At 48.2% G+C, this 27932-nt stretch overlaps 1 protein-coding gene across 1 annotated transcript; it reads right to left on the bottom strand.

The window, feature by feature from the left end:
* Window positions 1-584: 584 nt before the first annotated feature.
* On the bottom strand, window positions 585-27932 carry LOC311605864 (uncharacterized protein). Its single transcript, XM_084796722.1, has 17 exons — window positions 27735-27932; window positions 26990-27119; window positions 25143-25490; window positions 21625-21906; window positions 20650-20823; window positions 19281-19301; window positions 19165-19191; window positions 16818-17410; window positions 14964-15131; window positions 10099-10130; window positions 7648-7766; window positions 6756-7103; window positions 3995-4276; window positions 3087-3236; window positions 2593-2613; window positions 2479-2505; window positions 585-1940 (listed from the first exon to the last, which is right to left on the bottom strand). Exons 2-17 carry the CDS (start codon window positions 27072-27074, stop codon window positions 1279-1281), a joined length of 3339 nt encoding a protein of 1112 aa, XP_084652848.1. The 5' UTR covers window positions 27075-27119; window positions 27735-27932; the 3' UTR covers window positions 585-1278.

Below are 27932 nucleotides of genomic sequence, written 5' to 3'. Positions count from 1 at the left end.
ATCTGCTCCAGCAGCGATGCTTGAAAAAGATTAGGCTCTCTTACTGTAAGTGCCAGTGACACTGCCCAGCATGGGGCTGGAAGCCCCCTTAGTTTTCACACAACCCTTATATTATGAGGGATGTGGTGACCACAGGGCAACAAGCAGAGCGATGCTCTGTAACAGCATGAAGTCCTCAGGACTTGTCATTCTGCCTCCCGAGGCACACCACTGTGGTTGTGCTAACAGGCGGGCTGCATTCTGTGAGTTCTAGTGCTGCTGTTGTGCGGTTCCTCTTGCACAGGTCCTGGCAGATGCTGGTGATAACTCACCAACAAAGTTACCTTAGTAGGAATAGAGATGAAGTTACCCTTGGAACAAGGCTAAGAGCAGGAAGCCATCAGCACAGGAGCCTTTTGGAAGATGATTTAATGCTCATGAGTGGCTCTCATGCCTGGGGGCTCTGGTATATCTCTCCTGAAGCCTGGGCCTGGGACCATGTAGATCGGCACTGCTGTGGCAGGCAGTGCATTCCCAGAAAGCTTTCGTTTTTGTTTCACTTTAATCCAGTCCCTCTTATTGGGATAAAGAAAGTTCAGAGGCCGCCTGCAGCAATCAAAGATATAGATTTATTTGGCAAAGTCCATGAGGATGCCCATTCAAGAAGCTGGAAAAATACCATAAAAGTGGAAAAGCTTGGAGACACACACCGGCCATTGTACAAAACAAGTCCCATACAAACACTGGTCACTGGAGCAGACACAAATAGGAGCAAGCTGTCCCACTGGGTTGAATATTATGGATGAAACATTGGGGACCCTAAGGCAAAACGGAATGCAGGTGGCTCAGTAGGCTATGTTGAGCAATGGCACGGTGTGGGAGAGGAAACTGAAGGTACCTAAGAGGTGGTTGACCATTGCAGTGAGGGTCAAGGGAGCACAGCAGTTGAGACCAATAAAACAACAATGCTCCCTAAGCACACGGAAGCAAAACTGGAGCACTTGCTAGGCATGCTGCCTCAAGGGATTGGACCAAGCCCTCCAATGTAGGCGGTGGCCTATAGGGATGTGAGCACTGTAAATAGTTTAAGAATCACTTGTCTATCTCCTCAGTATTAGTATAGAAACAAATTAGGAAGGCTGTCCTTCCTGCCTTCTCTGGCAACAACATACCCGCCTTTGCAAGGTGAATTCATCACCACTCAGTAGGAAGAAATGGGACTTCAGGAAGCTGGCAGCTGAAGTCTGGGGCATGAGGGAGCAGTCAAAGGAAGGGGAAATCGTGGAGCTGGGATAGTCATTAAGAAGCCACTTGGCTAGGCGAGGATGGTATCAGTTTAGAATGGAGAGTGGCTGTGTCTCCTGAAGAGCCTTCCCCCAGCGGGGACGAGGGAACGCTGTCCTGGCCATTAGCAATGACTGTGATTTCCTCAGGCCCACTGGTAGCTGGACAGATGCTTAGGGGCTTTTTACCACAAGACCACAGGCAAAAGAAGGGACGGAGGGGGCCAGAGAAAGAGACAGTAGGGAAAGTATAGATCAGAGATCCGTCACTCATGTTGTAGAAGGAAATGCCTCCTGATTCATAGTCCAGAAAAACGCCAACCCGACGAGGGGGCCCCGCTAACTGGAGAGGGGTCCGGAGCGGAGTGAGGGCCCAGTATCCATTTCCATATAGCTCCACGGCCCAGAACCCATTGTCAGGCGTCATGGGATCGAAGCCTTTCTTCACCACGTTCTCCCTACAAACACCAACGGCCCAGTCAGTTCTATCTCCCACCTCCACCTCCCAGTAATGTCTCCCTGAAGTGAAGGTCTCACGGCCTAACACGCAGGGCCAGGAGTCAAACCGCTCTGGTTTATCAGGCAGGATCTGACGCGAGTCTTCCAGGCGAACCGATTTTGAGTCCTCATAGAGAAAGAGGTGGGGGTGGGCCGTGTCTGGATCCAGAGTCACGTCAACTGGAGGCAGAGAGAGGCCACGTCAGCCTGTCTTATCAGGGCTGCTTCCCAGAGACTAGGAGCATACTCGTAGGAGATGATAGAGCTGGCTAGCCACTCACTAACAGACCTTCTCTCCAGCCCCATGGCTTTTGGGCAGCTACAGAATGACATAAGGGCACTGGCTGTTCTTCCAAAGGTCCTGAGTTCAATTCCCAGCAACCACATGGTGGCTCACAACCATCTACAATGAGATCTGGTGCCCTCTTCTTGTGTGCAAGTGTACATGCAGGCAGAACATTGAATACATAATTAATTAATTAATTAATTAATTTTTAAAAACTGCCTAGCTATTGGGATACTGTCTAAGGTGCTTTTTCTGCTAGTTATCCTCCGTGGTTCTTTGGATGCCTAACAGAAAGTTAGGCCATTCACGTCACCTTCCCCTATCCTATCACTAAAGGGGGCATTTGAGTGTTTGAGTGTTCAAGCCTCACAGGTTTCTGACTCTCAGAGTAGGGCTTTGGAGGTAGGCAGTGAGGCCTTCAGAACCACTGACCTTCATGCAGGTCAGTCTTTCTGTATCCTGCAGTGTAAAGAGAGAGAGACTGTCAGTAGTGGGTTAACAGGAGGGAGAAAATCTTGTGGGTCAAAAAACAAGAAGACAACTTACTGAGTTCTTCCAGAAGTCTCTCTGGAAAACAAGCAAAATTATTTCAGTGGCTTTTTAATAACAGGTAAGGGGAAAGCCAGAATGAGAAAGACACAAAGAGACACTGTTTAATCCACGGTGCCCTGGCAGCAGAAATGCTGCTGGCAAAGAGGGAACAGAAATGGTGCCAGCGAAACAACAGAATATTTCTACGAAATCATCTGGAAGTTCCTCTTGGTTTAGGACTAGATCTTAATAATAAGATTCTTCCTGGAAAACAGAGTTAGAACTGGCCAGAGGGCCTGAAGCTGGGCCATGAGAGAACATCAGACATAAAGTGACAATTAGAGCTGATTCTTGACTCTGCCCATGTCACATTCAATTATCTTCACATTAGGTAACCTGTGATTTTAGAAGGCTTATAATCCCTTCCTCCTGAAAGTCATCTGAACAGGCCTGAGTCCAACCTTCTCTGGAAGCTGTGACAAGAAATCCTTGTGGGTGCTGTGACTTACCTTTAGAGCCAAGCTTATCCTTCCGTTCTCTGGATCTTTCCTTGTACAGTTTCCAAGTGAAAAATATGGACCCGATGGTGAGAAGCCCTAAGGCAAGAATGATGACAGCCACAGCTACTATCCAGGGAGTCAGCCTTGGCATGAAGGGAGCTGAAACAAAACAAGAAGAAAGGCAATGATTAGGGAAACTGAATAATTTCAACAGCTTCTCTCCTGGTACCAAAGGAGGAAGATACAGACAGGGATGCTCTTGACAACCTCCCACCTTCCTCAGCAGGAATTGCTCCTTTGTGCGAAGCTTTTCGTAAAGATTTGAAGCCGGGTGTGGTGGCGCACGCCTTTAATCCCAGCACTCGGGAGGCAGAGGCAGGTGGATCGCTGTGAGTTTGAGGCCAGCCTGGTCTACAGAGCAGGTCCAGGATAGTCAAGGCTACACAGAGAAGCCCTGTCTCGAAAAACAAAACAATACAAAACAAAACAAACAAAAAAAAAAAGATTTGACCCTGGGCCAAACAGAGAACTGAAGAATTATGTGAAATAAAGATCTGATGGGTCACTTGGGGCTGCAGGAACCCCTTGTTGATAACTCTCAGTGAGGTGGTATAGAAGGAAGAGGAAGGGAACCACACACAGTACAGAATGGGGTTCGTTGGCCAATAAACAAGGAACAATTCCTGCTAAAGCAGAGGGGACAGATGAGAAAGCTTGCTTCCTAGAGGAGCTTGGCACCCTATATGGAGCTCCAGTGCAGGGTGAGGGAGGGAGGGAAGGTTCAGGGAGGGCACAGTCAAGTCAGAGAAACAATTTAGTCTCCCTGTTTATTAAGGAAGAAGAAGGGTCCAGTCAGGAGGGTCCCCAGGGACAAAGCTTCTCTGTCATCGTGGGAACCCAGCACTAGTTCCGCTGACCTGGAATGAGGATCTCTTCTTCCTTCTCCTGCCCAAGGAGGGTGTTCTGGATGCAACAGGACACGTTCTTTACGGAGCTGTCTCTGATTGTTATGGAAGCTGATACAGTGAACAGGCCTTCCTCATCACGCCTCCTGGACTCTGATGTGGATGGTAACGTGTCTCCGCTGGCCGTCTTCCACTGCACCCGAGGCTCTGGGTACCACCCCGACGAGGTGCACTCCAGCTCCCTCTCTCCGTTCTCTTGAATGTTCACGCTGACGTGAGGATCAGAGCCCACAGCTACGGAGAGATGCTGCCCTTAATCTTTCAGTGGATACTTTCCTGGGAGCCTGAGAGTCTTAGTCTGAGAAAGACACAGGAGGCAAAAGTGGACTGGGGGGTGGGTGGGATTCTGTGTGAAGACTGAAGGATCAATAAAAAGTAATTTCCTATACCTTATCAGAGATGATGCCTTACTGGGATCATGCCCGTCAACACAAGCAAAAGTCCAATAGGTAGACACGGAGATAGATGCTTGTCCAGCCACGAGGAACAGCGAGGGCAATGGGCTGAAAGGTGGCTTAGGAACTCCAGAGTCAAGAAAGAGCTCTGTGGTTAGACTTGTGTGAGACATTTGGAGGTCGAGACAACTATGCTTAAATTATTTTAGGATGAATGGAAAAACATTCTCCTTCTTACACAGGGTCTCATGTAGCCCAGACCAGCCTCTAACTCATTATGCAGCAGAAGGTGACCTTGAACTTCTGATCCTCTTGCCTCTAGCTCCCAAGTGCTGGCTTACAGACATGGTATTACAGCATTTGCAACATAGTGCTGGAGATTTCACCCCGGGCTTTGTGTATGCTAAGCAAGCACTTCTCCAACTAAGCCACACCTCTCCTTCCCAAAAGAATATATTCTTGAGAGCAGAGTTTGGAGGTGTTTTGGTTTTGGTTTTATTGAGGTTTGTAGCTGATAATTTATCTTTCCCTTACTGAGGATGCTGACTCAAGAACTTTATTTATTTATTTATTTATTTATTTATTTATTTATTTATTTATTTATGGTCTTTTGAGACAGGGTTTCTCTGTGTAGCTTTGGCTGTCCTGGACTCACTTTGTGGACCAGGCTGGCTTCAAACTCACAGAGATCTGCCTGCTTCTGCCTCCCTGGGTGCTGGGATTACAGGTGTGGGCCATGGTGCCCAGATTGTTTTTGGTTTTGTTTTGTTGTTGTTGTTTGATACAGGGCTTCTCTCTGCCCTGTAACTTGGTCTGTAGACCAGGTTGGCCTTGAACTTGGAGATTGGCCAGCTTCTACCTCCCAAGGGCTGGGTAGGAGTAAAGGAAGGCACTACCAACTACCAACTCTGGGCTAGAAACAGTTTAATGTCATCAAATATTTAGGTGGGTTTTTCTGTTACTTTAGGCTGGTTTTTATGCTGCCAACCTGTCCTGGAACTCAAGTGGTTCCAAGTACTCAAGGTTGATTGATTGAATTACAGGCTGTCAATTCACCCAGCTGAAACATAACAAGCACACACATGTGAGCGATTGCATGTGTAATCAACTTCTAAGCTGCCTTTCCCTAAAAATAACACGAGAGCTATATTTGGTACATTAAATATGGAAAAACATGACAACGTATTTTTGGGGACTAGGGGGTAGAGTTAAGTTGATAGAGTGCTTATCTGCTGGGCATACAGATTCCGGACTTCCTTTCGTTTTGTCGCACCGAAAGAGCAGGTGTGGCTTACACCTGTAATCCTGTACTTGGGAGGAGGAGGCAAACGAAGGGCAGAAGCATCAGCTCCCACATGGTCTAGCGGTTAGGATTCCTGGTTTTCACCCAGGCGGCCCGGGTTCGACTCCCGGTGTGGGAAGCTTACTGTTTTGATCTGTCTGATGCCTCGCACTTGAGCTAAACGCGTTCCTAAACGTTTGAGACGGAGGTACAGAAGCCCCAGTCTCAACAACAGTAAGTTAAATAACAATAAATCGAGAAAGGCAATATACATGAGAGTATTATAATGCCTTACCATTGGCAAAGTAATTTTCACTTTTTTTTTTCAAATTATCGCTGGATATAGCTTTCTGGTTTCCCAGTGGGAAAAATGGAGTGGAAGGTTTGCTTGATTAGGATCACTAGCAAGGCAAGTTAGCTCAGTGTATTCTTTCCTTATTACTTGAGAGAGGAAGAAGAGGGAGAGAGTATGAGTAATATGGAAAAAAAAAAACCTTTTTGGAGGTGGATCAAGAACTTCAGCAACCGACCACACTCCGTTAGGGTGTCAGTCCTTAGACTCCACGAAGCTGCTCAGAGCATCTGACATGCTCGCCATAGCCTTGCACAAACGTGAAAACATACACAACTTAAACCAGTTCTGGGAACTGATCTGGTGAATTATGGTGTACTTCATAAACGGATGTAATAGCCAGATGTGGTGGGGCACACGTGTGGAAGCAGGAGGATTTCCAGAGCACTACAACAGATACTGTCTCAAAAGCTAGATTAAATTAAGACTGTTATATATTTCCCGGAGGGAATCGTCCTGTTCTAGAAGGGAGCATGCAGAAGGTAATTAGAGTAAGGTGTCCGCAGGAAAGACGTCTCGATCTGCATCCCGCCCCCTTGGCTGAGCCGCTTCCCACACATCTCCCACTCTGCGCCAGACTCCTTTCTTCAACCTCAAAGTGACTTGGAGGATGAACCCGGTGGTTCCCAAAGTGAGAGTCTGGACACGGAGTGAGGAGGCGACGCGGGTCCCCTGAGTACCCACCAGACACTGTGAGATGCGCAGCGCCCTCCTCGGAGTCGTCGTTGTCTTTGAAAAGGCACCGGTACTCGCCTTGGTCCGAGACTCTGACATCTAGTATCCGCAGAGTAGCGCGGCCGTCCGGGAGCCCGTCGGTCACCAGCGTCGCCCTCCCGCGGTACTCGGCCATCTGCTGGCCCTCCTGCTCCTGGCCAGCCCGGTACAGAAGCACCGCTGGCGACCTCGTCTCTCGAAACCACCACAGCTCCATGTGCTCCGCGCTCGTGTTCGGGGAGAAGTGACAGGTCAGCTCGGCATCTGAGCCGACTATAGCCAGCACTGGCTCCTGAGGTGCGACCACATCGAAGGGAACTGCCAGAAAAAAAGAAAAAGAAAAAGAAAGTCAGATAGGATGGTGGGATGGATGGAGGACCTACGGACAAGGCTTCTTGTAAAGTAAGGATCTCAGCTGTCTACTATTCCTTTTTGTTGGTTTGCTTATTGTTCAAACTGGATCTCATAAACCCCAGGGTGGCCTCCAGCTCACTATATGGCTTAAGCTCCTTGACCCTCTCGCCCTCAACTCTCAAGTGTTAACAACCACAGGTGCACACCACCACCACACCCAACGTTCCAATTCCTTTGATTTAAAGGGAAACAACTAGGGTCTCCCTATGTAGCCCTGGCTGGTCCTGGCGATCTTTATGCAGCCGAGGCTGGTCTTGGACTCAGAAAGATCCTCCTCCGCCCTTTTAGTGCTGGGACTGCAGGTGTGCACTACGACCTGTATTTGATTTCCTTTGAACTCACCGGATTCTGGTGGAGGTCCGCACCAGGAGCCAAACTGGGTCACAAATATTTATTGGGACCTTCCAGCCTTGCAAGGGGGGGGGGGGTGGCTAGAACAGAGACATACCTGAATCCAGCACCGGCACTTGCAGGACCATGAGGGTGAACAGCCAAACCAAGAGGCAGGAGTTGAGGGCAACTGGCATCTCTGACCTTGCTGGGGGCAAGTCCGCCAGAAGCTTCAGGCTGGGAGAGAAATGGTCAGGGGGTAACCATGGGCTCTGCAAGCACCCTGCTCTCTGCCAGCGTCTTCCAACATGGAGGGCTCTATATTTCCCCTGCAGGGTAATTTTCAGTCCACATTACAACAGCGTCTACCCACTCTCCCTTCTTTGGCCAGGCATGCACAAAACAGCAAACTCAGCCCTACAACCCTTAGTTGTTTCCAGAAGGGAGCTGCGAGGCACAGTTGTAGATAATGAAGAGATCTCGGAATCTCTGCATTTACGACAGTAAAGCAAAATTGTTATTCGTGTTTAGACATGATAATAAGGATAAAACCATGAAGATAAGATGAAATGAAATGGAGAGAGAAAAAGATGGGAGGTGGTGTTTTACACCTGTAAGCCCAGCACTCGGGAGGCAGTTACACACATACAACCTTGTGGAGTCTATAGAGAGGGAGAGGCAGGGCTGAAGAGCTTGAGGAACAGAAAGCCTGGTAGCAGAGGAGAAGCTGGCCAGAGAGAGTTGTGCTATTCTGTGGCACGTGGAGCTGAGACTGAGCACCTACCGACTTCGATGGTCACGGAAGAAAAAGGAGCCAGAGCCACAGGGACCAAGAGAAAAAATCTCTTTGTGGCCCCAGGGCCAAAGTTAGAGCCAAAAAAAAAAAAAAAAAAAGGAAGGAGGCTTTGTGTTGTTAGGGAAGCCTGCCCCCAGGTGGCCAAGTGTCTTTACTTGGGCTGGGGGTTGGGGTGGGGGAGCTTTTTATTTTTAGGAGACAGGGTTTCTCAGTTACACAGAGCTCTGGCTATCCTGGACTGTCATTGTAGAGTCGGCTGGACTCGAACTCACAGAGATCCTCCTGCCTCTGCCTCCCTGAGGCTTGCATTAAAGGTTGGTGGAGAAGCTTTTCAAAGTGTGGGATTCTTTATCTTGTGCTAAGAGATGGATATGCGCATCCATCGATCAATGATATCTGACATACAGTGTTCTGGTATTTACTTTATATCTATGTACATCGTAGACACAATCTTTAAGTTTTCCTGCATAAGTCAAAACATAGCTAATAAGTATTTGCCAAGATGTGGGATATTTAGTCTTTTCCTAGTATAAATAATGCAATTGGCATTTGGTAGACGACCCACCTAGCATTCATGAAGCTTTGAGTTTTATCCCACCACTGCTTAAAATCAAGTGTGGTGGCTGCAGCTCATAGTGGGAATCCCATGGAAGTCAGAGACTCAGAAACATAAAGCCATTTTCAAAGAGAGAACCTGAACCCAGCCTACTTATGCCCTTGTCAGAAGCTCCTAATGTGATCCTTCGATAGCTCAGTTGGTAGAGCGGAGGACTGTAGAGAGATTGCTTCGGACATCCTTAGGTCGCTGGTTCGAATCCGGCTCGAAGGAGACCTGTTTTGTGTTCAGGTTCCCAGAACATGGAGAGACTGTAATAGCGAACAGTCATTAATTGCAAGGGTTTTAAAACATGGTGGAACAAACTTTTAAAGAAATGCACTTATGGCGTTGTTGTGGTGGCACACACCTTTAATCCTATCCTGGTCTACAGAGTGAGTTATGAGACAGCCAAGGCTGCGCAGAGAAACCTTGTCTTGAGAAAAAGAAAGAAGCAAAGAAGGGAGGGAGGGAGGGAGGGAGGAAGGGGGAGGGAGAGAAAGACAGAGAGAGACAGAGAGACAGAGAGAGGAGAAGAGTCACTATAAGACAGGCATACTAGTACATGCTTTTAATCCTAGCACTTGAGAGGCCGAGGCAAGAAGATCTCTGTAGTTTGAGGCCAGCCTGGTCTACAAATCAAGTTCCATGACAGAGCTACACAGTTAGAGCCTGACTGGAAAAACAAAGAAGAAAGAAGAAGGAGGAGGAAAAGAATAGAAAGAAGTAGGAGGCGAAGGCGGAAGACGAAGAAGCAAATAGAAAATTCACCTTATCTTTGTTCATAAATATAACTTCTTAATATGCTGTTTGATATAATCGCATAAATAGAGACATTGAGTTAAAGGGCATAAACATGTTATCAGTGACCCTTCCTGCAATATTATTATTATTATTATTGTTGTTGTTTTTCAAGACAGGGTTTCTCTGTGTAGCCTTGGCTGTGCTGGACTCACTTTGTAGATCTGGCTGGCCTCGAACTCACAGCCATCCGCCTGCCTCTGCCTCCCGAGTGCTGATATTACATGCCTGCACACCACGCCCAGCTCCTTCCTGCAACATTAAAAGGATCACAGAATCCACCAGAGTGTCCGTCAACCCTGCCAGAAAGGAGAGGCATTATTTTACATGCTTACTATGGAAACTGGTGAGACTTATTAAATCAATAATAATAATACATGATGGTGATGATGACGATGGCGATGCCTTTCTATTGTAACAAGGTTGGTCATTTTTCTTGTCTTAGCTAACGACTTGGTGCAGTCTAGGCCAGTGGCTGTCTGTTTTAAGGATTGGTTTTCATGATGCTTCTTACTGGTCTGTGTGAACTTTTTAGAAAGTAAAGTTAATACTTAATTACTTATTATATTTGGAGTCTAGGGAGATGGCTCAGCAGTTAAGAGCAGTGGCTGCTCTTGCACAGGGCCCAAGATTAAGTTCCCAGCAGCCACAACTGTCTATAATTCAAGTTCTAAGGGCCTCCGGGGGCATACACACACACACACACACACACACACACACACCCCAGATTTACATGCATACACATAAATTAACAATACATTTAAAAATTTTAAAATAACTGATATATGTATATATGTGTGTGTGTATATATATATATGTATACACACACACACACACACACACACACACACACACACACACATATATATATATATATATATATATATATATATATATATATATATATCCCCCCCAAGTCAAAGTTTCTCTGTGTAGCCTTGGCTGTCCTGGAACTCGCTTTGTAGACCAGGCTGGCCTCAAATTTGCAAAGGTCCTCCTGCCTCTGCCTCCCGAGTGCTGGGATTAAAGGCGTGCACCACCACCACCCAGCTTATGGTTTATATTTTTGACAAAATTCCTTCTCAGTTTTATTTTTTCCTTTAAGTACTATGACTAAGACCAAGGCTAGCTACTCCAGACTACCAGGATGTGGGCTGTTCCCAAGCATGAATCTGATTGCTATTTGGTTAATATTTAATTAATATTTAAGCAAATATTACTATTTGCTTAAAATTCTCTACGTGTTCAGTCCTCCGCTATCGGGAGAACTTAGAATACAACAACCCCTGTCTGCCTGAAGCCGCCGAGAAGTGCCATATTCATCTTGGTCATACCTACAGGAAATGCACAGCATCAATATATCAGCTTCAGAACTTTAGTTCTGTATTCTTGCCTCGTCTCTTGCGGGTAATTTGTATTTTAGAATGATTTATACATTCTCTGGAAAGTGAGCGAGACTGAAAATCAGTCGTCAGGTGAGCTAAGCACACGGAAACCAGCTGAATGGGTTGAGGACGAGGTTCTGGGAATGTGTGCACAAAACTCACAATGAAACAACTGTTCCCTCCTGTGAATGTCTGATTCCAGGAAAACTATCAGTGCCTCCTGGGCTTGCTCCGTGTTTCAGCATTTGTTCTTAGCAATCTGGGGGAAGTTCCTCTTGGCTTCGGATGTCAGGAGTTGGCTGTAGCTGAGAAGTCAAAGTTTGAGGTGGATGCTGCAAGTGCTGGGAAAGCATATGTGGCTGTGTGCAGCCTGTTGGCCAAGGTCCACCAGCTGCCTAACTAGGGTTTCCCAGTGGCTGTGGTGCCCGATTGGAGCCATAGCTCCACAAAGTCACTACAGCAGCCCGAGGAGTTTTCTTTCCCCCCCCCTCCCTGGCCCCGACACTTAGGTGAAGATGGGATCCTTGGCTTTACAACAGAAAAGAACTTCAGGGCGAGCCAGCCTGAAGCAGGATGGAGTTTTTCAGGGAGAGATTTTAACATGGGTTCAAATTTATATTACATGTTTATTTGTATTGATTGATTGATCGATTGATTTTTTTTGTGTGTTGGGGGAGCACACGCATGTAGAGAGAGAGGCTAGAGGACAATGTTCAGGAATCAGTTCTCTCCTTTGTGTCGGTCTCAGGGACTGAACTCTGAGTGCTCAGGCTTGGTGGGGAGTGCCTTTACCTGCTGTGCTTTTAAATAGATGTAAGCACAGGAGCTAACTGATGTTGTTCTCCTTTCCCTGGGGGGTTGGGGGAGGGTGAGGGCCACCAGCTCACCAAGGCAGGGGGAGCAGAAGATGAAGCACAGGGTTTGGAAGGCTGTAAGCACGATCGGGACCAAGCACTCCGGGAACAACTTTAGAAGTAAATTCAACTTTACTCATGGAGAACAAAGGCTGTATAGTCCTTGGGGAGTGAGTGAGGGGCTTCCACGGTATGTGTTGATTGGTTGGAACCAGGCACTGTAAGGATGCTTGTTTTGCATTTGGCTGCACACTCCTATCATATGAATGGGAACACAGCACCTAATTATCCTATAAGTGCAGTGAGGGGAGAGCTAGCAGGAAGCTGTGTCAAGGGCCGTATATCAAATGTGGTTAGGGACACCTATGTCTGAAGACACTCTCCAGATGGAGTCAGACAGAGAGCCAGAGGCCCTGCTGGGGAGAGGGCATCCTACACCTAAGGCTGAGCTCAGAATGGCTGTCCTGACTGGGAGGACTGCTATCTCAAACAGCAGGGTCCTTCCAACAGAAAGAGAGGCATCCCGGGAAAGAAGACACACGCAAACATAAATGTGGAGATCTCAGAGTTATCCTTATGTGTTACCAGAAGCCATATATATGTTTTAGTTGCTCTTGAGTTACATTTAAAAGGGTTGCTTTCTTCCCTTTCTTCTCTTTTTTGATAAATGAAGTTACAGGTGGCCCTTGTTGCGTCTTAGATAGGATTTCCATCTCATAAAGTAAAACCACAGGTCACACAATCTGAACAAGGGGTCTAGGACATGTGCAGTAAAGTGAGTTAATGTAAATTGTTTCTTGTGGGAAAGGCCACACATGCTGAGCTAATCATGCTGCAGGCTATTTTATCATTTTAATGTAAGCATCTCTAGGTAAAGGAAATGTGGTCTCTATGTAGACATCCTTTGCAGCCAGCGTTAGCGGTGCTGGAATTCGTGACTTTTTTTCTTTATTTTCCGTGGCTAGGATCTTGGAAGCTGCAACCTGCGCTGTGTAGATAGCGTCTGAGCTGCTAAACCAACAATTTACTGAGGGATGCTGGGATCAGAAGATGTGTGTGTGTGTGTGTGTGTGTGTGTGTGTGTGTGTGTGTGTGTGTGAGAGAGAGAGAGAGGGAGGGAGGGAGGGAGGGAGGGAGGGAGGAGAGAGAGAGAGAGAGAGAGAGAGAGAGAGAGAGAGAGAGAGAGAGAGAGAGAGAGAGAGAGATCTGGAAGAAGCCTTTCGCATGACTAAAGTGGAGAGCCCACTGGGGCTGTAGGGGTTGCCAACCTCTGGAAGTCTAGATGACCTGGTGGGGCAGTGAGTCCTGACGCTGTAAGGATCAGGTTGCACAGACCCTTGTATCAACTTCCGTGAGAGTTTAGCGCCACCTCCAGGTCTCCGCGGAGTAGGATACTGTCATTACACATTGTTTAACATCTAGAACATGCTAAGCCTACATGTATGTGCAAAGATACAATATTTTATAGCACTGAAGAGCTCTGATGTCATGGAAATTGTCTTGGGCTGAAGCATACTTGGGCTGAAGCTCTCTGGGAGCTGGAGAGATGGCTCAGTAGTTAAAAGCATTGCTCTTTCAGAGGTCCTGAGTTCAATTCCCAGCAACCACATGGTAGCTCACAACCATCTATATAATGTGATCTGATTATACCGTATTTATAATAAATAAATCTTTTAAAAAAATCCCTCTCTGGAGGTGGCTGCTACTGCTGCCCCAAGTCCTTGATGTCAGCTGGCTGGACCCTGTTTACTGGGTCCTCCTGGGTACCCCCTGGGAATTTTTGTGGCTCCAAGCAAGGCTGGGTGGGGGTCAGGAAGAAGTTGTTCTTGGAAAGCTGCTGTTTTTGGATACTGCTATCCCTAGACATTGGAGGCAGGAAGGGCAAGAAAGAGAGCTGCTCACAGTCCCCTATCCCCAAGGGAAGGTAGAAAAATCTTGGGCAGGGGCACTTTCTTTCCACAGCATGGCCTTAAGCTTGAGATGGAAAAGTTGATCTGGGCCCAGCTGGTCATCCGTTTTAGTGGAAAACTGGTTGAGGAGTTCCAGGTGTCCATGGAAGAGTGCAGGGAGAGGGAGAAGGGTTTGGCTGCAGGAAATAGCATGATGCCATGGAAGAGAAATCTTTCTCTTGGGTTCTCAGACGTTATCCTAGTTGTGGTAGATGGTCCCCAAGTACTGTCTCTCTCGTGAGATTTTGTTACAGTGGAGGCAAGAAAGGCAGACCACCGCACAAATAAGGCCAAACTGAGTTCTTTCTTTCTGGAAGGCTAACATCTCAAAAAAGGCTCTCGGCGCTGAAGCTTAGACGTACAGTGTTCTGAAAGCCGAAACCCCACAGTCACACCAATGTTAGATGAGGACAGAGTAGCCACGCAACATCTGTTTTGGTAGAACATAGTGGTTATTTCAGATGCAACATGACAATTTGATTTATAGTGTTTTCAGTTATGTTAATTTATGCTTAGTTTGAATAAACATTAATTATCTTGGTTAATACATCTAGACCATGGCTAGAGTCAATCCCAACCAAGCAACCAACGTTAGGGGTGTTGAGGGCTGGGGATTGTCTAGGGAGACACAAAATGGAGTCAGGACAAGATTAAGCTCCCTTAGTCACCACTTCAAACTCCCCACCCAACAGGGATGACCTCATAGGTTTCCTTAGACATCTTCCTACAGTCCTGGCTCCAAGTTAATCTCACCTCATTCTTGCTTGTACCTTCCAGCCCTGCTGCTTACTGCATTAGATATTTTGTTCTTTTAATCGATGTCATAAGATCCTTCAAAGAAGCAGCTCCCGTGGGGAAGCGTTTGCCTAGGTTCACTGTTGGAGAGGGGACAGGCTACTGAGGCTGGGGAGACCGCAGCTGGCCTCCTCCTTGTCTGTGGTGGCAGTGGGAGTGTGAGGCTGCTTGCTCATAGTTCAATGGATCAGGAAGCAGGGCCTGTTTAATCCTCAAGGCCCATCCCCAGAGAACTACATCTTCTAGCTGGGTTGCACACCTCCCAAAAGTGCAGCTGCAGCTGTGGGCTAGCCTTCAGCCACAGGATGACGGGGATGGCTCCCACTAACACAAAATACCACGTGCCTCTGACTAAGACTTCACTCTCTGTGGCCTCAGTTTCTTCGTCTCTAAAACGAAGTATTTTGAAAACATGGGACCAAGCCATCTAAAAGGTAAGGGCAAGCAGGTGAAAAGAAAAAGCTGTCTTCTTCTGTGTCCTCACATAGACTTCTAGAAGAAGGTGTGGCCCAGACTAAAGGTGTGTGTGTGTGTGTGTGTGTGTGTGTGTGTGTGTGTGTGTGTGTGTGTGTTCCTACCTGAAGCTCTAGATCAAAGACATATATCTTTCTTCCTGAAAAGTGTGGAGTAGAAGCAGAGTCACCCACTTCAAACCAAGCAGGAAATCTCTCCCCATTTCTGGATTGTAGATCATTCCAGATGTAGTCAAGTTGACAACCAATAATAGGTATTATAGAAACAACTTTATTTATTTTTCTCCTGAAGACAGGGTTTCTCTTCGTAGCCTTGGCTGTCCTGGAATTCACTCTGTAGACGAGGGCTGGCCTCAAACTCAGAGATCCACCTGCCTATGGCTCCTGAGTGCTGGTGCCAACACTACCCAGCTCAGAAACAACTTTTTAAGTAAGGCATGTACTATTCATATGAAACTATGGTTAGCTTATTGTTTTAATGTAAATTAATACATAAAGCTGTTATTCTGTTTTCAACTTCAAATACCATAAGCAGCAACAAACATTAGTGAGATATGGTAGCATATGCCTACAATCCCCACACTGAACAGATAGGGTAAAGCCATGCGTAACGGAAAACGCCTTTAATCCTGAGGCAGATCTCCATGAGTTCGAGGCCAGCCTACTGTACATAGTGAGTTCTATGCCAGCCAGAGCTACATAGTGAGATCCTATCTTGGAAAAACAACGATAACAAAAAAAGAGATGGGGTGAGAGAGTCAAAAGCAGTGCTACACAGTGAGAGCATGACTCAAGAAAAAAACCAGAACAAATCTCAAGAGAATAGAGGCTTAATCATTTGAATCTACCGTAAGACTAATAAATAACTGGGCACGGGCGCACAAGTCTTTAGTCCCAGCACTCCAGAGGTGGAGGGAGGCTGGTCTCTGGGGGTTCCAGGCAGCCTGCTCTACATGGTGAAAGCCTATCTTGAAGAAGGAGGATGGGGTTGGGTGAACGGAAGACATCCTGAGCCTAAGAAACCTAAACTGCTACCACGTCCAGTAAACCTGAGTCACATGGACCTGGTTGCTCAGCAGGGGCCTCAAGTCTTAAGCCATTCTTACTGAGCACTGGCTTGGGACTCAGAACTGAGTGTTTCCTGTAGGGACACCTGAGCCAGTTTACATCCAGGTCATCACTGTTCATGTGTCTCTCTCATGAGTAGGCCGGCACATACACACTCCAGACATATAAATCTTTGGCTTTGGATATCAATGGACCATTGGCTCCTACCATATGGGGCCTACCCCCAAGCTCTCTAGTTGATTTCCTCCATCTATGGCCTCAATTTATATTTATCTGTCTCCTGCCTCTGCAGTTCTCTCCTCTTACATCCGGCTGCACCCTCTCACCCTTTCCCTATGTCCTCTGTGGTCAGAGAGCATCATGTCGAAGCTCTGAGTTCTGTGCCTGTCCCCTTCTCACACTTTCTTGCTAAGCCTGGGTCTAAGTAGGCCCATAGTTGGAAGACAATGAACTGAGGCGTGGGCCTGAAGCATGTGTGAAGGAGGCGGCTGGAAGATGCTCCAGGTGACCTGAAGGACATAGGGTCTGCTCTCTGCCAGATAGTGTTGTCCTGACAACTATGGCTTCCTTACCTGGCTCTGAGACATCGGTCTTGTCCTATACAGGACCAGGCCACCCTCAGGTATTGTAACTCCCTGTGCCCCTGTGAGCGCTGGACAGATAAAGAGGGGACTGTCATCAGAACCGAGCCTAAAGAAGGGTCTCAGAGGTCCAGCGAAGACCACAGGAGGACATGTGTAGATGTGTGATCTGTCTCTCATGTTGTAGAAAGAAACATCCCCACCTTCACAGTCCAGGAAGACGGCCACGCGGTGAAGACGCTCTTTCAGAGGTATGATCTTTTCTGGGGAGGACAGGGCTCGGTACTGGCTTCCAAACATCTCCAGGGTCCAGAAGCCATTCTGAGGAATCAACAGGGCCTCGCCTTTCCTCTCAACACTGTCTCTACAAACGCCAATGGCCCACACCATTACGTTCTCCACTTCCACCTCCCAGTAATGCTTCCCTGAGGAGAAGCTCTCCTGGCCCAGAACGCACGGCCGGCAATCAAACCTCTCAGGGTTGTCAGGCACGCTCTGCCTTGAAGGGCCTCTTCTCACACTTCTCCGGTCATCTGACAGGAAGAGCTCAGGATGAGCAGTGTCTGGGTCCAAGACCACATCAGCTGTAGAAAAGGTCTCAGGTTTAATGTTGCGATCTCAGACTCATGGATATGCACAATCTGTAGTTCTTGCTTAAGCCCTGGGAGCTGATGTGGGATTCCCCTTTGTGGTCCCCTTTTCAAAGAAGGCTCATAATGAAGCTCATTTGTCTCCTCGGGTAAAGAGAATTATCTTCTGTAGAAAAGGCTGGAGCGCTAAGAAACCCAGGAAGTTTAGCAAATGAGCAAAAGTGAATTGTTCCTTTTTTCCAGCATTTTCCAATCTGTGCCAGTGTTTAGCACAATATAATGTAGGTACAAACTTATTGTCAAATCAAATGATGATTTCTGTACCCCCATATCCAGTTGCAATCCTTGTTCTGAGAATCCTGGGTCTTAACGATGTGTAAACACTGATCCCCATTTGTCCCTGGTATGCCAATAAAGCAGTTTACAGCCAATCGCTGAGCAGGGGAAAGAATAGGGCTGGACTTCCTGCTATTCAGGGGAGGAGGGATGAAAAGAGGAAGTAGGTAAAGGTCCAGGAAAGACTAGGAAGATTCAGCTAGAGCAGAGAAAGCACAAAGTGCAAGTATTTGGGGGGATTTTGGCAAAGAGGGAATCAGACTAGCATAGAGGGTTAGATTAATAACTGCTCAGTTCTTGTGCTGTGAAGCTTGTTAATATGATAGAGTCTCAGTTATTTGTGTGAAAGCTACGTTAAGAGCGAAACTGAGGAAACAGAGTTTTAGAAAAATAACTTTAACAGTATGAGATCCCTGGAACTCCGTTAGTAGAAACCATTCCAACTTGGCTTTGACCAACAAGAGAGGCTTAATCTGTCACTCTCTCTAATGTGGTCTGTAAAGGAATTAGAGTGAGTCTCACTACAGAGTGTCCTGGCTAGTACAAGATCACTTCACTGGTCTCTGTATACCTTCAACCAGATGACAATTAACTTAAATAAGGATACCCACCAAAGGATAAGGAAGAAGGAAAAGTGTCCCCTAAAGCCAAGCTGACATAAGAGGGGAGTATTTTCAGCCAGGTTTGAAGCCCATAGCAGTGACCACTGGGGACGGGGAACGTGCTTGCCAACAGACTATCTATGTCTTGTCTAGTCAGTCTGCTTTGCTTATCATGTTACAATGATGCATTTCCTCCTCCAAGTTGGTATGTCTGATTGGGACAACTTGTGATTGTGGCAAGCGGCTTGTGACAACATTGAATTTCTCTTTAAGAAGCAAAAGGGTTTGTGCTGAGGCATCTGGTGAAGCCTGCGTTCTTTAGTGCTTGACGGTGACACATGAAAAGATAAATAATGCTCACGAAGAAAAGGCAGCTAGGCCGTGGGCTCTCGCACTCACCTGACTGACTGTCAGTGTTCTCCGGGGAGCAGGAAGGCATTGCTGGGTAGCTAGTATTACATCCCCAATCAGCCCCAGGAAGTGTACTGACTTTTTGCCCCGATGACATCCAACTGTTCCCTCTAACCATCTCCCAGATAGTAAATACCCAAGACAGAGCTGTCTACTTTCAAACATATTCTGTATCAGAACCTCTGCTACTCACGGGTTCCCTCCTTCTGAAAAACAGGACTGTGAGAACAAACTGCAGAGCTGACTGAAAGCTGTGGTGATTGCTGGCAAGGCTGGAGTCCAGCATTAGTGGGCCATGGCCCATGAAGCACTCTCAGCTTCCCCACTTCCCCACTCCAGGGCCCTCAGGTCCTTTTTTTCATGTCCTCCCTTGGTGGGGAGGTGCCCAGAGGCACTCACCGGCATGTAAGAGGGTTCTTCTCCATCCTGCAAGTGACAGAGAGGTGAATGTCATGAGGCCGTGGCTAAGCAGGCAGAACACAAACTGCAGAGAGTTCAAGGAAAGTCAGACTTACGCAGTTCTTCTTGAAGCTGCCCTGAAAAGGAAACAAAGTAACATACTCAGGACTCAGCAGAGGGAAGTTAGCCTTGCCTTATGGCCCAGGGCTGCCTCTTGCCACAGCACCAAAACCTTCATCTCGACTCTGACACCAGACAGGATTCAGAATCACTGTGGAAACAAACTTAGGTGCATCTGTGAGATTTGCTAGGTTAGGTTAATGAGTTTGAGCATGGCGGCTCAGAGGGTAAGGGTGCTTACTGCAAAGCCTGAGTCCAATCTCCAAGACCCACAGAGGAAAGAAGCAACTTCCATAAAGTGTCCTCTATTTTGTACGTGCAGGTAATGCCACCCTCCTCCAAATCAATAAATGTAATTTAAAATGTTTAGGGTCTGAAGAGATGGCTTAGTGGTTAAGTGCATTTGTTGCTTTCGCAGAACACACAGATTCTCTTCCCAAAAACCACATGGTGGTTGACAAACATCCATAACTCCAGTCCCAAGCCATCCAGTGCCCCTTTCTGACCTCTGTGGGCATCACACATTCATTTGGTACACATGCATACATATTGGCAAAATATTCATTCACATAAATTTAACTAAATACTTTTCATTTACTTTGTATGTAGTGTGTCTATATGTGCATGTGCCATGTTGCACATGTGGAGGTCAGAGGACAGCTTGTAGGAATCAGTTCTCTTCTTCAACCATGTGGGTTCTCGGTAGTGAATCTGGGATGTCAGACTTGGCAGCAAGTGCCTCTACCTACTGAACCATCTTGTCAGCCCCTGTCAGATAACTTTATTACAGCAATGAAAAAAATATCTTAAAAAAAAAATGCCAGGCATGGTAGTGCACGCCTTTAATCCCAGCACTCAGGAGGTAGAGGCAGAGGCAGGTGGATCACTATGAGTTCGAGGCCAGCCTGGAAAGCAAAGGCTACACAGAGAAACGCTGTCTCAAAAAACAAAACAAAAAACAACAACAACAAAAAAAGTATCTCATACAATACCCATTCCTGAGAACTGTCAGAAACCAGAAGTGATATGTACTAGGTGAGTAGACAGTATTAGGACTTTTAAAATTTGTTTTGCTTGCTTTTGTTCAGGAACTCAGTCCTGCTTGGAGCCAAGTGAATGATGCAATGTCTGCAGATTGCAACAAAAGATCCAAAGGCTTAATGATTAGGGTTTCAGAGTTCTGATCACTTCTGTTACCTCTATGTATCCTCAAACCTCTACCTGTCAGAAGGGTGGTTGTCCTTTCTTTTCTTTTACTCCTCGTCTTTTCTTTCTTTTTTTTTTTATGCTGGCCTTGAGCTGAAGAATGGTGAACTTTACTACTCTGCTCTTTTCCCTTCCAAGCTCTTTTCCCTAGCTCCTTACGTGCAGTTTCCTTTTCTTCATATTCAACTTCTTTTTCAGTGGAAAGAATCGATTTCCTCCTGTGGTGTTTCTTGACAAGGCAGATGCTTCCAGAAGTGAGGAGGATCAGCGTTGCTAGAGGCAGAGTGACAGCTACAGCCACCATCCAGAGAGGAAGGCTGGGCAGGAAGAATTCTGCAAAGTGAGCCAGAGAAGGGCTGTGCGGTGAGAGACAGAACCCCGGGGTTGAGCACTCCTTGGGGATAGTTTACCCAGAGCGCCCTCTCTCAGGTCCCACACCTGGGGTCTCTCCCTCAAAAGCAAAGATGGGAGAAAGATGATGGCTTTTTTGCTGACTGGCTTCTAATTGCTTTGGCTGGGGCTCAGTGGATAAAAAGGCAGCATCACCCCGGGCTGCTGTTAACTTAGCCCACGGATGAAACAAGGTGAGCAGGCTCCTAAGCCTCTCCAGCCACCACCTTGCACGGGCCCCAGCTTTCTGACCCAGGCTCTTGCAATGCCTTCGTCCTTGCTCTGCCCTTGCTGCCTGCGGTCTCTCCTCAACAGAGGGACAGGGATCCAGGTCATTAGTCATTAAAACCCTCCCATGTGCTGGGTGTGGTGGCACCTACTGTATGTAACCCCAGCGATAGGGAGACCGAGGGAGATCACCACACATTGAAGTCTAGTTCAGTTCGAGTAGTGAGACCCAGTCTGTTCTCCTGTTCTGTCCTCCCAAGTGTGGGGCCACAGGTTTATGCTAGCATAACCACTGTCCCCCACTGTTCATCATTACTAAGTCATGTGGTTGGGACTAATGAATTTTCTTCTTGTTGCAAGGGACGTTGCCCCTGTTGAGCTCCAGCCTCCAGCTCTGCAGAGCTAAAGACCCTTTCCCAGACCATCCTCTAGTCTCCCATCACAACTCCAGAAGTCAGCCTATTTGCAGAGGAGCCAGTCTTTTCAGGGCTGCTGCTCAGAGGGCGGAGGACTAACCTGGAATGAAAATCACACTTTCTAGTTCTTGGCTGAGCAGGGTGTTGTTGACGGAGCAGGTCATGTTCCTCACAGAGTAGTCCCCGATGATCACAGTCATGGTGACCGAGAAGAGGCCTTCTCTGTCAGCTGCGTACTCTTCCTCCAGGGCAGGCACAACTTCATCATAGGGGTCTCGCCATACAGCTCGGGGCTCTGGGTACCACCCTTCGGATGTGCACTCTAGCAAGATGCTTCCATTCTCAAGGGTCTTCATTTTAATGAGGGGCTGAGAACCCAGGCCTAGGAGGGAAGACCAGGGATCAGCTAAAAAGAGCGGCTGATTTAGCACCAAGCAGAAACTGGTGGATCTCTATGAGTTGGAGGCCAAGCTGGTCTACATAGTAAGGTTCTGTTTCACAAACCAAACAGACAGACAGAGTGGCTGAGGGCTGCAGCTCAGGGATAGTGTTCCTGTCTGGCATGAACAAGGGCGTAGGCGCGATTGTCAGCATCATAAAACAAGCTGTAGTGTTTTGGTGAGCGTGTCGTAAGAGATGTGCTCCTAATGGTAGAAGCCAAGGAGAAGGAAGTACAACCTGGCCGAGTCTACGGGTACTGAGTCCACAAGTCCCTGCAGCTTCCTTTTGTGAAGGGTGGAGCTGAAAACATGGAGGGAGGATGACGCAGGAAGGAGGACAGAAAGACGGCTGGGAAGATCGGCCTTGCTGTCAGAGAAGGACCAATGTGCCCAGTGAGCGGGAAGCTTCAGGACTCATCAGAAGCCGCCTGTCTGTACCGTCTCCTTAAGGGCTTGCTGTCTCACTGCATCTCCTAGAGACTCCAATTGTCTCACGTCTAAGTAGGTCTGTTCTGTCCAAGCTAAAAGGGTCCATTTAGAACTTCACTTTGTGGTATGAGGGTAAACTCGGTTGTTTTAGTCTTGTCACATTCTGGAATAATACAAGAATTTGCAGAATGCCACAGTCTTTCTTAAAAACGGTCTAGCTTTAAGACGCTGTTCTTTCTGGCTTTCAGGGTTTCCCACCTATCATGGCCAACCAGAGGGCATGGGATGGCCCACAGCTGTGTGTCATGCCCAGGCATAGGGACTGTGATGGCCCACAGCTGTGTGTCATGGCCAGGCATAGGGGAGGCACTGACCCATAGCTGTGTGTCATGGCCAGGCATAGGGAATGTGATGGTCCATAGCTGTGTGTCATGGCCAGGCATAGGGAATGTGATGGTCCACAGCTGTGTGTCATGTCCAGGCATAGGGGAGGCACTGGCCCATAGCTATTTGTCATGGCCAGGCATAGGGACTGTGATGGCCCACAGCTGTGTGTCATGGCCAGGCATAGGGGAGGCGATGGCCCACAGCTGTGTGTCATGGCCAGGCATAGGGAATGTGATGGCCCACAGCTGTGTGTCATGGCCAGGCATAGGGGAGGTGATGGCCCACAGCTGTGTGTCATGGCCAGGCATAGGGACTGTGATGGCCCACAGCTGTGTGTCATGGCCAGGCATAGGGGAGGCACTGGCCCACAGCTGTGTGTCATGGCCAGGCATACGGACTGTGATGGCCCACAGCTGTGTGTCATGGCCAGGCATAGGGGAGGTGATGGCCCACAGCTGTGTGTCATGGCCAGGCATAGGGACTGTGATGGCCCACAGCTGTGTGTCATGGCCAGGCATAGGGACTGTGATGGCCCACAGCTGTGTGTCATGGCCAGGCATAGGGGAGGCACTGGCCCACAGCTGTGTGTCATGGCCAGGCATAGGGACTGTGATGGCCCACAGCTGTGTGTCATGGCCAGGCATAGGGAATGTGATGGCCCACAGCTGTGTGTCATGGCCAGGCATAGGGAATGTGATGGCCCACAGCTGTGTGTCATGGCCAGGCATAGGGAATGTGATGGCCCACAGCTGTGTGTCATGCCCAGGCATAGGGAATGTGGTGGCCCACAGCTGTGTGTCATGGCCAGGCATAGGGGAGGCACTGGCCCACAGCTGTGTGTCATGGCCAGGCATAGGGAATGTGGTGGCCCACAGCTGTGTGTCATGGCCAGGCATAGGGGAGGCACTGGCCCATAGCTGTGTGTCATGCCCAGGCATAGGGAATGTGATGGCCCACAGCTGTGTGTCATGGCCAGGCATAGGGGAGGCACTGGCCCACAGCTGTGTGTCATGGCCAGGCATAGGGAATGTGATGGCCCACAGCTGTGTGTCATGGCCAGGCATAGGGAATGTGATGGCCCACAGCTGTGTGTCATGGCCAGGCATAGGGGAGGCACTGGCCCACAGCTGTGTGTCATGGCCAGGCATAGGGGAGGTGATGGCCCACAGCTGTGTGTCATGGCCAGGCATGGGGGGGGCGATGGCCCACAGCTGTGTGTCATGGCCAGGCATGGGGGGGGGGGGAATGGCCCACAGCTATGTGCCAATCACAAAAGCTGCTGCCTTTGAAGAATGGGGAAGCTGTTCCCACAGAGCCAACTCTTGACATTTGGAGGTTCTTATGTGGTGAGGATCAGGGTTCAAGGGTCAGGAAACTGTACTCCTTAATATTGTGTGCTACTAAGAAAACATGGCTCCTCAGTGGTTAAGAGCACTGTCTGATCTTCCAGAGGTCCTGAGTTCAATTCCCAGGAACCACATGGTGGCTCACAACCATGTAATGAGGTCTGGTGCCCTCTTCTGGCTTGCTGTCATACATAATAAATAAATCTTTAGCTGAGTGGTGGTGGCGCATGCCTTTAATCCCAGCACTTGGGAGGCAGAGGCAGGTGGATCGATGTGAGTCCGAGACCAGCCTGGTCTACAAAGTAAGTCCAGGATAGTCAAGGCTACACAGAAAAACCCTGTCTCAAAAACAAACAAACAAACAAACAAACAAACAAAACAAGACAAAAAACAAAAAAAGAAAGAAAACATGGCTCCCTTCCCAGCATGCCCAGTTTAACTGCCATTTCTATCCTGAAGCTTTGCAAAAAGTGTAAAAGCATTCCTACGCCATGCCTCGATGGGGGCCATATAGTTTCCTGTACATACATTTATACATAACTTTGCTGCTGTGTTTACTACTGACACCATCTACTTACACATCAATTGTTTCCTATGAGATTATTACTAGGAGAAATGGGGGGAAAGACAAGATTAGCTGGGGAGGAGGATGACGGTGATACAGTTCAGAATCCCAGCACTTGGTGGAAAGGAAGATCTGAAGTTCAAGGCCATTGTCAGCAGCAAAGTGAGTCTAAGCTTGGCCTGAGCTATATGGTTAATACTAACCAGTGAAATGTCTGTTGTGTGTGTGGGGGGGTGGGGGGTGGGCAAAGCCTGTTTATTCCAGGTACCCTTGCCCATTTCTAACAAGCGATGGGCACCGCTTACCAGAGCCCATTCAGGTAGCAACCCTCCCTGTGTAGAGGGCACTACGGGCAAGAAATGTGCTAGTCTGTGATGAGACTGAATCCAAGAGAGAAACCGCCTCCAGAAGCCACACTGGGAAAAGTGAAGAGGAAAACCGAGCGACTTACTTGCCACCATGAGCCGCATGATGGCCTGGTCATAGGACCTGCCTTCCTGGAAGTAGCAGCGGTACAGGCCGTCGTCGTAGGCTGTGACGTTGTGGACAGTGAGCGCCACTCTGCCCTCGCTGATGTCTGAGCTCAGGAAGGTGGTTCTCCCTCGATACGCCTCCATCTGCTCTTCTGGTCTCTCTCGATGGCCTTTGTACACCAGCACCGCGGGGGAGAAATGCCACCGGAACCACCGCACCTCCATGCCTTCAGCATTTCTCTCTGGTGACAGGTGGCAGTGCAGTGTGGTGTTTTCTCCTACCATGGCCAGGATGGGCTCGGTCGGTCCCGTGACGGTAAACTGGGCTGTTCAACAAAGGGGGCAATCAGACAGGAACTCCAACCGTTAACTATCCTGTGTCGTAAAGTAGTGGTGTTCGAGGGCTTGGGAGTGTTCAGCCTGTGGCCCTGGATAGCTATGAATTCTACTCAGCACAAAGTGGTAAACTTAAAACATGAGGGGTTTGTTGTTGTTGTTGTTCTGATTCTGTGGCTCTCCAGTGTGAACTTTGTGGTGACAGTTTTGTGTCACAATGCAATATAAAATAACCATATGTGGGCACTCGCAGCACTGAGGCTGTGCTTTGGACACTGTTCTGGTAACTTTTAATTGTCAGCTTGACACAACCTAGAGTTATCTCGGAAGAGAATTTCACTTGAGAAACTGCTTAGGTCAGCTTGGGCTGTGGGCATCTTTGTGGGAGATTCTCTCGATTGCTCATTGGTGAGTTCTTTGGTGGAGGTAATGCTGGGTGGAATAGCAAGCAGGCCTGCCTTCAACCTCCTCGCTTGACTTCCCTCAGTGAAGGACCGTGGCCGGCATTTGTACCTAACGAAGCCCTTTCCTGAGTTGCTTTTTGTCAGGGGACTTGTCACAGCAACAGAAAGAAACTACAACCTCTGGATCATTTAATGTAGGGCCCTAGGAAATTCTTCACCTAGTGAATTCTTCATCTGGTGAGCTGCAAAGATTGCACACCCAGGATCCCAACACCCTGGAGATGGAGGATGGAGGATCAGCTCTTCAAAGTCATCTTCTGCTACAAAGCAAGTTCAAATCCAGCCATCAAGAAACCAAAATAAAACAACAAGCCAGAACGCACACGCACAGAGCACTGAGGTCACCCTGACCGCACATTGGGCACCTAGTGCTTAGAATTCCTTGTTCTTCAGCCCAGTGCCGGAGTGTGGCACAGAACCAAGGTTCAGACCACTATTCAAACGAGCCTGAACATGCTAGGCAACCACTCGATCAACTGAGCCACATTCCCAGGCCCCTTGTTTTGATTTATGAGACAGTGTCTTATTATGTACCACTGGCTGGCTTTGAACTCTTGGCAGTCTTGTCTCAGCCTCCCAGGCTTTTTGTTTTGTTTTATTTTTTGTTTTTCAAGATGGTTTCTCTGTGTAGCCTTGTTCTGGACTCCCTTTGTAGACCAGGCTGGCCTCGAACTCACATCGATCCACCCGCCTCTGCCTCCCGAGTGCTGGGATTAAAGGCCTCCCAGATTTATAGGTGTATACCACAACACCTGGCAAGGTAAGCATTTAAATATTAATATGTGATGATGTTACTATCTACTTCATCTATTTTCAGCTCTTTTTGTTAATGTTGCCACTTGGAAATGTACAGGTCTCCTTTGATGCTCTTGCTGCATTTCTGTAGGACAAGATTGGGATAGAATCTAGTGTACACGTTCAGAAAGATGAGCCAACACAGTCCTCCTCCTGCCTCTGTCTTGTCAGGAGAACTGTGGGCATTGCTTTCTGAAAAGCTGACAGGAGCAGGGAGCCTACAGCTGTACCTGAGACCAGCACAAACAGGCTGAGGACCAGGAAGAAGAGAAGGGAGACTAACGGGCAAGAATGCAGGGGCGTAGCAGGCTCCATAGGTCTTCAGGGCAGGGTCACCTAGGTCACGTGTGGACAGAAAACCTAGAAGCACAGAGGAGAAGTCACCCATTGTTCTCAGGTACATTTGTTTGTCCCTATCCTGGCCTCCTGAGCACAGCAACATCTGGCTTAGATGGATTCCTTCCTCCTATGGATCGGGTTACACCTTAAAAGGTGGGTCCACCAAGCATTCTATTAGACAAACAACATAAACATCAGGCTGGCAGTTTCTGCTGTCTTAGGCTCAGTTGTCTTTCCAGAGTCCAGTTTCTCCGCGGTCATTTGATACCCCTCCCCCTCCCTTCTCTTCTTCTCTTCTTTGGCTCTCTCTCCTCCTCTCCTTTTCCCTCCTCTTACTGCCCCTTCGGCTCTTTCTCCCACTTCTCCACCAAATTCTTCCTTCCAACCTCCCTCCCTCCCTCCCTCCCTCCTCTTCCAGCCGCCTTCCCTTTTACCCCCTCTCTTTCTTTGCCCTCCCTTCCCCTCCTTGTGAACCCCAGGTGAAGCTGGGTGGGTGAGACTGCCCTTCCCCCTACGTGTTTGTTCTTTCCTGACTCAAGGATTTGGCTTTGCTCTCACAGCAGCCGGTCTCGTCGCCGCACCCCTACCTCCCACTCCTACAGCCCCTTCCCCGGGGCTCCCCGCCCCCTTCCCTACCTTCTAGAATTAACTGCGGGTTTTGTTTTGTTTTTTCTTCTCTGACCCTCAATCGCCGATTCTCCTGCCTTTCACCTTCTGTCCAGCCCGCCCGTGGGCACAGTCGCCACCAGAGAACAAACTGCTACAGAAGAGAGGAAAGAGCTTTTCGCTCTCCATTAGTCGCGACCCACTCCGCGTGCGAGTCTCACAATTTCC

This window comes from Acomys minous (assembly GCF_964271855.1).
Source record: "Acomys minous genome assembly, chromosome: 9".
Lineage (NCBI taxonomy): Eukaryota > Metazoa > Chordata > Mammalia > Rodentia > Muridae > Acomys > Acomys minous.
The sequence above is the reverse complement of the archived record's forward strand: the minus strand, read 5'-3'. Positions and strand labels throughout refer to the sequence as shown.